Source organism: Hesperophylax consimilis, chromosome 2, assembly GCF_061612785.1.
Source record: "Hesperophylax consimilis isolate HC1 chromosome 2, BYU_Hcon_1.0, whole genome shotgun sequence".
In the NCBI taxonomy this organism is placed as follows: domain Eukaryota; kingdom Metazoa; phylum Arthropoda; class Insecta; order Trichoptera; family Limnephilidae; genus Hesperophylax; species Hesperophylax consimilis.
Window position 1 is genome coordinate 35057178 of NC_142837.1, and position 12104 is coordinate 35069281.

At 34.8% G+C, this 12104-nt stretch overlaps 1 protein-coding gene across 2 annotated transcripts in view; it reads right to left on the minus strand.

Moving 5' to 3' along the window:
• Positions 1-3488: 3488 nt before the first annotated feature.
• LOC149425952 (fibrillin-2-like) overlaps positions 3489-12104 on the minus strand; it is a 171129-nt gene continuing 162513 nt past the window's right edge. For both annotated transcript variants that reach the window (XM_089642468.1, XM_089642460.1), the window contains exons 48-52: positions 11538-11637; positions 10211-10344; positions 9271-9520; positions 8641-8780; positions 3489-6399 (exon numbers count right to left, since the gene is read on the minus strand). In XM_089642468.1, the coding sequence (XP_089498594.1) occupies positions 6172-6399; positions 8641-8780; positions 9271-9520; positions 10211-10344; positions 11538-11637 (852 nt within the window). In that variant the 3' untranslated portion in view covers positions 3489-6171. The remainder of the gene's footprint in view (positions 6400-8640; positions 8781-9270; positions 9521-10210; positions 10345-11537; positions 11638-12104) is intronic.

Here is a 12104-nt window from a genome sequence, read left to right on the forward strand (position 1 = left end):
CAAAAGATACGGTACGTCTTTGTATGAAATGTTATATTTTTATTTTTATAAATATCTAAGAGTGTTGACACACGAGGATTTGTTTTCATATTGTGGAGAATAATCTGTTCTGTCTATATAGTCCAATAAATCATGCCAGAATGCTATAATTTGACATTTAATTGCGTGCATAGGTATTTGAAAATATGTACCGCGTACGGGTATAGATAAAACGGAGCAAATTAACGCGTTCAAAAGGTTAAACAAGCGAAACTATTTTTTCATATTAATTGTTAAATAACTGTTAGACTGTTATTTACAGACTTTGTGGAACACAATAATTATAACGCGTGTTCCAATATAATGATTTATTAACAATCAAGTGCGGATTGTCTACGTCTTATCTCTGAGCTGTCGGTTTGGGTAAAGTGCGAGCAGATGCATCCGTCATCTTTTATACCCCTATCAGTCATCTCGCTCTTACGCATTCAACAAGCAGGCGTACCACCAAAAACCTTTCTTACATTAATAATGCGTATAAACGGGTGCAAACAAATAATTTGTCTCAATATTGTAAAGCAATACCTTGAAAAAAGCGTATATTTACAAAATGAATTAATTAAACCTTATCGCCATCTACATAAGGAGCACTATTGTTAGCGGCCCAATTCCAAATGTTACAACTAAGTGGTGCCTCACCTTAAGATTTCTTCTCAGAAATGAGATTAACGCCTTGATTAATCAATCAGAAAATACCCGTTGAATGCGCAAACTAATCATATACCCAACGCTAGCCTTATAGCTTGGATATAAAATCAGGATATATCAATATTTACTAAATGCAACTATTTTACTAAATGCATATATAAAATTAGGATGGACATGAAAAAACATTGTAGTTTATTAGCTAAGCAAGTTATATGCATAAAACCACTCAATTTAACGAAGAAATAAATGGGTGAAAACAGGGGATCGAAAAAAAAGACATTATTTAACGGAAATTGGGGTGAAAGGTAAATAAATCAGGAAAATTTATGGTTTTTTTACATTGCAAGAAAACACTTACCTTAAATACTAAAAAAGGGTCTAAAAAGGATGCTTTATTATGAAAAGAATTGAGATCCCTGAGGCATATGTGCAAAGATATTAGAAGAACGAGATATGCTATGTTGGCCGCCGGACCGTAGCCGGAGTACTACCTAATTAGGGTACTTTGAACGGTATCGGGACGTGTACGCACAGAAATCTGTTCTATGTATTAGTGCGGATACCTTAGCGCAAGCGAAGGTGTGCAGTAGTATTGGTGAACAAAACCGGCGACACTCGGCAAAACAATTCCACTCAGTACGAACTGCGCGTAGCACATCTCGTTCTTCTAATATCTTTGCATATGTGTGGTAAAACCATGTATGATTGTGTGAGGAATGTGGAGATCCGCAAAGAGTGCAAGGCTGATGTAAGCGTAATGAGTAAGATCAAGAAAGGGACACTTAGATGGTTTTTGCATGTAGAGTGAATGAGCGAAAAAAGGAGTGCAAGGAGAATATACGATGCAAATGTGAATGATAGCAGAAGTCGGGGACACCCGAGGAAGACATGGCACGACCAAGTGAATCAGATACTTGAGTCGGGCCATGTCAAGAGTCAGAACAATAGAAGAGTATGTATGAGATGATGTATGACTGTGAATGAGGCAAGGAGTGTGTGCCAAGACCGAGTTGTTTGGAGGTCCGTCCTCTCTGCCTACCCCTGCGGAGAAACGGCTTGATGGTTAGTTAGTTAGATATCACACTCTAAACCTAGCAAAGACTTGTAGAACTTACAAAAGAGACTTGAATAAAATACTTGAAATTATACCTTTTTTTTAAAACTCTGGTGGCATGAATTTGAACTTCATTGGCCAATAAGGATGCTCTATTTCACTGGCCATATCTCTGAACCAATCATAATTTAGAACGAAAGTCCTGTTTTCGACCAATCAACATAATGCATCAGTACTTACCTAGAACTCGGATTCGTGGGGCACACATGCCACGGGACAATTTCATATTTCAGCTGACAAGATCAGAATAGCCAGACACTCCATCCTCTCTCCTCTTACATCACCAGTCCATCATTCGAAGATAAACCCAATCAAGGTTTTGACCCACTCACCGCTACCACATAATATTAAGCATATGGCTTGATAAGTTGATAGTCATGGGCGGGCGGGCGGACGGTGTGGATTTGATTTGTACACAAATATACAGTTTTATTTTGAGGTTGATGAAAATTTGCAAACTTGACCTTCAAAACAAGAGGAAAAATTTCGATTATGATTATGAAAAATTCTGTGTGAAGCCCGAGCAACGCTGGGAAGTCCAGCTAGTATTCTATACAGGGTGTATCGGCACGTACCCGACAAACTTTAACCAGCTATTCCTTAGCATATTTGGAGTAAAAAATCTTATGTGCACTTTGCTGTCCGGTAACGTTTTTTTTTAATAAAAAATTTATTATTCATATTTTCACCACATGTCACCACTGTTTTATCCTTTGTCAAAGTTTGAAAACCCGTCTCGCAATATTTTGTTCGAGTTTCGTTGAATAATGTACGTACGTACCTACGTTGGCGCGCTTTTACAATCACAACGAAATGGCACGGCACCATTCGTTTCATTTTTAGCTATTATTATTTAGTGTGTACGAAAGAGCGAGGACAATTTTTGACATACTCGCTAATAACAGCTGTTGAACACGAAAAACAATGCAAATGACAGTGACGGAGTGTGGATTTTTTTATTTATTTTTTGTTTTTAATGGAAAAAAAATGTTACCGGACAGAAAAGCGCCCATAACATTTTTTACTCCAAATGTGCTGAGGAATAGCAGGTTAAAGTTTGTCGGGTACTTGCCGATACACCCTGTATAGATATACCAAGAATATGATGAAAAGGAATAAAAAATACATCAGAAAATAAAAACACCTTTCTAAAATACTTTCTTTTATTAATCAATTTGTATCAATACAGGCGGAACGCAAGATTCCTAACTTTGTACAACTTACGTATTTCTTACGCTAGTCTAACTATCATTAAACACAATACATTATTCACTAAAAGGCAATGCTGAAATTTTGATAAGACAAAATAAATTATCCATATATTTTTTTTAATGGCAGTGTTTGACACTTCTGTCATCTAGAAATAGCAACATAAAGCTTTCATATAAGTATATTCATAAGTCTAATAAATAATAATATTATGCAATTAACTGAGAAAAGAAAAATCTAAATTATGGCAGTATCATCAAATGTTTTATCGCCGACAAATAAACAATACCATCCTGTTGACAACCATGCAAAACTATTTTGAAAATTCATTCATATCATTTCCTCAATTATACCCTCCACACAGCATCCCCAAATATAACAGGCTTTGAGGGAAAGATTTCTCTCTGACGATGTCATCTTTGGTGGGTCTTTTTAAGGAGAGGAAGTTCTGGGAAGGAAAAAGGTATGAGGGGGGGGGGGTAAGAATCTAGGGATCAGTGGGTTCAACAGTGACGTATAAATATATCCCTGCCGCTGCGACGCAAGGCGATGGGTCGAGAGACCAGATGGAGAGGTCAAAGGATCAATAAATGGTTCCCCAGGCGGCGGTACCCAACCCGCCTCCCAAATTATTTATTTTTATTCATAAAAAATAAATATAATATTATGGTAGGCAAAAAGTTTAATTATTTTCGGTACAGCGATTTTATGCACAAAAACCGTAACAAACAATAAAATAATAATTAAATTTTTAATATTATATTAGGTTAAATAATGTTTTTTTTTAATATTTCCTGAACAATGCTATCTTGCAACTTATTAGTATCGTTTATTAGTCGACAATATACTAAAAATTAATCTTTACATATTGAGATAAGTATTTATTAAAAAAACAGCACGACTATATAAGGATAAGTAGTAAAATAATCACATAAAAATAAAATTATTATGGCCTCTAAATTATCAAATCTAAAACATACTTAAAATAAATTTACAAAATTACTTCTTAAATATTAACGGTGGTTAAAAAGCTTACAAATTCTTTTAAATTGAAGCAAACTGACAAAGAAATATTTTTATTAACTGGACATGGGTGCAATAACAGCTTATGTGAGATGATATTTCTAAACCACTCAAAAACTTGAGAAATCCAAAAAGATTGTTATTTTCTTTGCTGTCTTCATTAGTACCATCTCAATTCCTTGCAGTTATTATACTTTCATTTTCGGGAGAGTTGTCGTCACACCGGGTTTAAATATGTTAAATCCAAAGAATAAAGAAATTGATGTGGACGTGTTTCGAAATAAAAAATTCTGGCCAATCGGGGCCTTAAATTTTCAATACAAAACTGTGTTTCACCACGATTATGAAATTCAAATCGGATGGTGATATACAATGTCAGGCGAGTGTAAGAGAGACAAAACTAATGATTAAATGATCTAGAACTGAAAGGTAAGAAATCAGTGGCGACATTTGTTTCAAATTTTGTATGGAAGGCATTTCTAGTGATCTTCTTTATTCTGTGGTAAAATCTATCATACATTTCATAGAATGATCAATATGGAACCATTTTGAATAGCATTAGAAATTCTATGCAAAAACAGCGTTCTGACTTTCTTATAGTTTTCATAACTATTACGATAAAGAAAGAAATGTCGAACGAAATAAGCCGTCCCTTATGTTCTTATTCCACCCATGTCTTCAATTATTATTGTATAATATGCATGTGATTATCACAAAACTTATTTAAAAATAATATGTTGTAAAAGCAAGAAATTTTTAAGCATTCGATTTATATACTTTTGGTAAAATTCTGGTTAAATAATTTAACTTTATTGAGTGATTAAATAAATTATTACAACTTAATATAAAATATTAACCGGAAAGATCTACAATTAATGAGTTGAAATTTTAAAATATTAACCGTAAAGTTGGCAATTGATTGATAAAAGAAACTACAACTTAATATAAGTTTTAAAACTGGAAAGATCTACATATTAACGAGTTGAAATTTTAAAATATTAATCGTAAGGTTGGTAAGTGAAATGCGTAGAAATACTGAAACATTTAAGATAAATCTAAACTTAATTTAACTTAACTTAGCCTATGCTTTAAATTAGTTGCCGTTATTTCGTGAATATTATCTCAAAACTATATCGTACCGATTCAATTTGAGATTGCATTTATATTTGAAAAATCTACCGAAACATTATATTTATATCCAGCTACTTTAAAACATAAGAACCATATTTGGTGGCAGGCACTTGTCAAATCTCAGATTTTGTATTGCAATCAAATATACATTCACTATAATTTGATATTTAGAATAAATAAAAGAATGGCTATAAATGGTTATATATGCATAAAGATTTACGTGCAAACATTTTTTTTAATATGTGGGATTATAATGAATACTTATAGTGTAAAATTATTTCAAAGGCAGTTTGATATTTTCTTAAAGCCAGCGTATTGGATAACATAGAGATATAGCGATGGCACACGGCAGATCCAAATATCTGCACAAATAACTAATTCACAGACGTGAGATGTTTCGTAAATATTCCCATCGTAACTCTGATCATATTGTAATTTAATGATAAATTAGTGCTTAACCTTTTAGCAGCGTTAGCTAGCTCAGGTTTTTCGATGTCCCTATTCGCAGAATAGGGTATTTTCACTTTTTTTTTCTATAACGATTTAAAATGTGCCATTTTCGATTTGCCGCCAAAACGACATATTCGTTTTTATTTGTGAATTCGGGCGACGTTGGATGACGTTGTAACCAGTTGGAACGGTTTCGAAAAGGGTAGAACAAGTCTAAAAAATTATCAGTGCACTTGGGGAATGTGGATGTCACTACGGTAAATATTAACGAAATTGCTGATGTAAAAAAGTTTGTTATTTCTTAGTTGCTGTTTTGACAACTGTATAGAAAAATTTGTCAATAATTTGGATTGCCTTTTTAGTAGAAAAAACTTGTATGAATTTCATTAGATCAAAAAAATATATTAACGTTTACAATGACACATCGTGCGGCAAGTATTTCATTGAAACTTCATGAATCATGTAAGGTTAAAATACTTTTTTTTTTAAAGTTGTATAAATGGGAATATTGAAACTCTACTCTCACTAATTAATAAGAAGCTATTTCTTTAGTCGGCCTATGAGGGAAGCTGCGTGACTTCGAGGTTGATGAACAGCGTAAGCGGCTTCTCGTAGGTTCCGTTGGTGACTTGCAGACGGGGGATCCTGCCCTCGATCTCCAACAAGAAGGTCTCCGGACTCTTCAATCGCTTCCGGAAGTGTAGGGACCAGACACCGTGTCTCTTGACCAGACCAAACTTCTTCAACTCGTTGCCCTTGGTGATGCGGTAGACAATGTCAGTGTTCTGGAAGTGACAGACAATTTTAGTATGATTAATGTTATAAGTAGTAAGTAAAATACAGGGTTTTCCAATAAGAGGTGTTATTTTGAATAGCCTCCTATTTTGGTAGATGTTACTTTTGAAGCTGTCCTTTTTTGACATTTGACAAGTAGAAACTAAGCCATTAATAAAAATGGAACGATACACGCTTCAACAACGCATTGAAATTATTAAAATTCACTTGAGTGAATCAAATGCAAATAATCTTGAGTGATGAGGCCCATTTCCACCTCGGTGGCTTTGTCAAAAAGCAAAATTGTCGCATCTGGGGCTCGGAAAACCCAAGAGTTATTGTTGAAAAGCCTCTCTATCCTCAACGTGTGACTGTTTGGTGCGGTTTATGGTCCGGCGGAGTCATTGGACCTTACTTTTTCGAAAATGAGGCTTGAGCAACAGTTACGGTGAATGGATTGCGCTATCGAGAGATGATTAATGATTTTTTATGGCCGGAATTGGATAGTATTGATCTGGACAACGTTTACTTTCAACAAGACGGCGCTACGTGCCACACAAGCAATGAAACCATTGATCTTTTACGATTGAATATCAAAATAACACCTCTTATTGGAAAACCCTGTAGATAGAGCCCACCCTATTGGGCCTCATTAAATGGTACAATACTCAGAATCTCTCATATTATAAGGAATTATACAAGATTCATAATTTGTTCTCACTATGAACTTGGTTGGTAGAGATTGCCTGCCCGCCCATAATAGGAGCTACGTACAATATGTTGTATTATAAAGCAGTAATAAAATAGGTAAATAAAGGTTTCATTTATGTTGGGTGCGCAGCCTTTTTTATACAAAACTTAAATTTGGATTTTAGGCCAATATACCCAACCAAACAGAAAAAAGTTTTGTTTAATCAAAGGATGTAGCAAAAATACAGGGTGTATCGGCACTAACCCGACAAACTTTAACCAGCTATTCCTTAGCACATTTGGAGTAAAAAATGTTATGGGCACTTTGCTGTCAGGTAGCATTTTTTTTTCAATAAAAAACAAAAAAAAATTAAATTTCCACACTACATCGCTGTCATTGGCATTGCGTTTCGTGTTCAACAGCTGTTATAAGCAAGTGTGTCAAAAAGTGTCCTCGCTCTTTCGTACACACTAAATAATAATAGCTAAAAATGAGACGAATGGTGCCGTGCCATTTCGTTGTGATTGTAAAAGCGCGCCAACGTAGGTACGTACGTACATTATTCAACGAAACTCGAACAAAATATTACCAGATGGGTTTTCAAACTTTGACAAAGGATAAAACATTGGTGACATGTGGTGAAAATATGAATAATAAATTTTTTATTAAAAAAAAATGTTACCGGACAGCCCATAACATTTTTTACTCCAAATGTGCTAAGGAATAGCTGGTAAAAGTTTGTCGGGTACCCTGTATAGTATGGATATATGCTACTTTACTTGTATTTAAAAATTATAAAATACAGACAGTAAAAGAAATTGATTTTTCGCAATTTTAGAGACAAGTTTAGCAATTATTTGCAATCTTCAGCAATTAATTGAAAAAATTATTTACCTAATTACTTTATAACACCTCAAGCAACACTAATAAAAAAATAAACATGTTTATTTATAATAATGTTAATTTAGTGCTTAATATGAATGCTTTTCCTTTTATGTCTTATCGTGCATAATTAGGAAGCATAGTCATAAATACAAGGGAACCTATTGAACAAATTTGATATTTTCCTGCTCAGACGTAAATATCTCGAAAACAACAACTCATGAGGCACAACTGGCACTGCAACGCACTGACCACTAACAGAGCGAGTTTAGTTACTAGTTGCGTCGGCGTTGAAAACTGTTCTTTGAGAAGATGCGTAGTGTGCGGACCACCATTGAAATACACAAGACAGCGACTTGAGTTGCCAACTGGTTTCTTTTCACTTGCCCCGTGAGCGAATGGCCTTATTCTAGCAATCAAGAGGTAAAATTATTAACTCATAGTAAGTTCATTTGAAATGAAAAATCATTTCATTTCATTTGACCGGTTAGAAGCAGAGTGGACAAATGCTCAGGAATCGTGGATTCAATTAATTCCTCTTCTAGCCAAGTCCTCCATTGCACAAGCAATATTTTCTGCTTAAAATTATGAGAGTAAGAGTTTTTCAAATATTGGCAGTTTATTTGTAACCTAGGAATATTTGTCCTTGTTTAAAAATAAATAAAGGGAAATGTTTTACCTTGACAGAGGGCCGTATTTTGATGATCTCGCTCCTGTGTTTGGTTTGCGTGACGTCCACCTTCACGACCACATGTTCCTGATCCAAGTCTCTCTGCTTCTTCTTTCCGTTCCTCTTTCTTCTCAGCCTTCCATTGGGATCTAAATACGAAAACCACAAACAGTTTAATGTTGATGTAAGAATAATATTTCATGCCAGTACGAAGAATGCAGCCAACCATTAATCCTTTATTTGTTAATATATTGATGTATGAAAGAAAATTAAATTTGGATACAAAAATAATACCAAGATCATTAACTTAATTGACGGAGGTGAGGGAAACATTATCATATATTTTTTAAGCAATAATTATTAGCCTGAAATACCTATATAAATTGAAAAAATCTTTCTTTAATTCCCATTCATCAGTTCAATCGGTTCAATTCCCGTCGGCGGCATGTATTTTTTCTCGGAAGATTTTTCTTTTTATATAGGTGTTTCAGGCTAATAATATGTTATCTTTTGTGCTATGCACAAAAAACTTTGTCTCTTAAACATCAGTATCATTAAAAATAAATTATATAAAAACATTGATTTATTCTGAAAAATTATTATGTATGTTATATGAATGGATCGAAAATATATGCATACCTCTCTTGGCAACCCTTCTTCGTCCCTTTCCTTCTACACTCTCTCCTTCAACGTGTTCATTGGTAACTCCTCGTTTTCTAAGGGCCCTCCTGATGAAGGGAGGATAGTTCTGACTGGCGTCGGAACTGTCAGAACTGTTGGACAACTTGTGTTCCTCTTCTAGAAGCTCCATGATGTCCGAGGATATGTCTGCGGGTGTTGTGGAGTTGCGGTGACGGAGTTTCATGTCTCTCCTGTGACGGCCGTTCACCTTGGAAATAAAAGACATAACCTTCAAAATAACTTCACTTTAATGGTGGGACAACTACGATTAAGCATATTATTCTGTATAATTCCACACATGGTTTGTATTACCTACATGTAATAGCGGTTAATGATTGCAACTTTATAATAATTTTGTATACTGTCGGGAGCCAGTGAGATTATGGCATCCCCAATAATTGGGGATGTTGTGAGGCTGAAGGTTATGGGGAGGAGAAGGAGATGGGGTAGGGGAAGGTGGGGAAGTACCAAAAACTTCTAAAGCCATTTCAGGCAAAGTTTCGATTCTGAATGGCGGTCTTTTGCCAGGGCGATACTGAGGGTATCTCCCACTCAAGAACGTGCCGCAAGTATATCATATTTTATTTTTAATGAATGAAATGTGACAATAACAAAATTTAATTGAATAAAATTTATTTGTGCACCCGATTTGAACCTGCAACCTCTGAATTCGTAACCAAGGATTGAATCACTATAAATTAATGCTTGGTAAATGACCACCTTTCAGAACTCAAATTCTCTCAATTTCCTAAGCTGGTTTTTGTTATATATCTCATAACAGTACCCGATATTGTGGGAGACAAAATACCCACTGATTGAATAATAACCTAGTGAAGCTGAATTTGGATATTTCTTCACATCGGCTCAAGGAGAAAGTATTGAGATAAGTATTATCTACCTTGCAAGAGAAGCAGCCTTCAGTGGATATGATCTTTTGGTCCTTTCGCTCCTCATGGATAGGAAAGATTGGTACATTTCCAATGTCATCCATTCCATATCCTCCATCAATGGTGGAAAGGCAGTGTCCTTGTCCTGAAGTATAAATAAATGGAATTATAATAACACGGTAATTTTACTGAAACCCTAATTAAAAATAACCTAACATGATGAGAATGTAAAAAGCATAATGTCAGCAACTTGACACCGGTTTAATTTGAACTTTAAATAGAATAATCAAAAGTAATTACAGTGAAACTATCTTAACCTCTGGAAAACCGTTCGTGCACCAGTGACAAGAATTTTTTCCTGCTGAAAGACCGTTCATGCTCTGCTGGCATTGGAATTTCGCCATAGCTGGTAATTTTTTAATATGCGATTTAAGCCTGTATGCCATAAAAAGTGCATAATTTTTTTTAACAGAATCGCTTGCACTTGAAACACTATACAGTTTATTTTTGATTTCCCTCAAAAAGGGTCTGGTGTTCCCAAGGTTAAGAAGTTTTCCAAGGGACAGGACAAAAAATATTTTCTGTGTGATCCAAATTTGGCAATTTTTTAAATAAACATTTTTTTCTAGTATTGTACTTATTAGTTTGATGTTTTGTTAAATTTCATAGGTAGAACGATTTAAAATTATTTTATTGTTTTCGGCTACGACAACATCATATATACTTTCGTATTTTATAGCAAACACGAAAATCTCGACCTGCCACTGTGTAACGTAATCTGCTTCAACAAAGTTGTACGCTTTAGGACTGTTGAAAAAAAGGTTCATTCAAATACCTATGTTGTGACACAAGTTTCAGACTATGGTGGTTTTACTGCCAAACTTCTAAAACCTCTTAAATGGGATGCACAACATTTTTTGAGTGATTGGCATTCGAGTTAGAAATTTCTTGCCCTAATTTAAAAAAAATCTTAATATGGAGACATAAAAACTGATTTTATTTATTTCTTAACGCCCTTTTTCGGAGCTTTTATAGTTCTATATAGCCAATGAATTCACCTATATTTTACCGTCTATCCTATATTTTTAGGATTCATAAAAAAATGATTGAAAAATCGTAAATGCGCGAATTCTGCGAGTCAAAAATGGCATATTATGGCGTGCAATCACTCAAGACGTTTTGCAAACTCGGCATAATATGCCGAAAATCATTTGAGTGGTTATGTGGGAAAAAATTGTGTTTTTGGTATGGAATTTCAAGGGACCGAAAAACAAGACTTCTTAGGTGTGAAAATTCCTTAAGTGGGAACTTTTTAAGCGAATTTCACTGTATTCTTACCGACAACGTGATATCCTTGCGGGCATCCGCATTGGAAGCCGCTGTTTCCAACTGAAGTGCAACCGAAGAAGCAGGGACTGCTCTGGCAACCAGAGCTTACCTAATGAGGAACAATAAAATTAGTTCATAAAAGTCTAGTCATTTAAATAATCCAAATTAATTCATTAAACATAACGAGAAAACGCAAACACATTATAGTCGTATTAGAGAGCTTTTACAAGTTTCACCAATCATCATCATAATGTAATAAATTAAGAAGACTTCTGTGGCAGAGCATTGAGGCCCTTCTTAGACAGGGATATGCAAGTTTACGATACTTACGTTGTGCACTCATGTTGTGTACTCACGTTGTGTACTCACGTTGTGTACTCATATTGTGTCCTCACGTTGAGAAACCCACATTGTGTACTCACGTTGTGTACTCTCAGTGTGTACTCACGTCACAAACAACTTGTCGTGCACAGTCCATACACGTTGCTACTGAAATCATTGTTGAAATGTCAAAACTAGAATGCTTTCATAACATCACTCACAACTAATCATTTGCTGTCATTTTTATATCCTGTC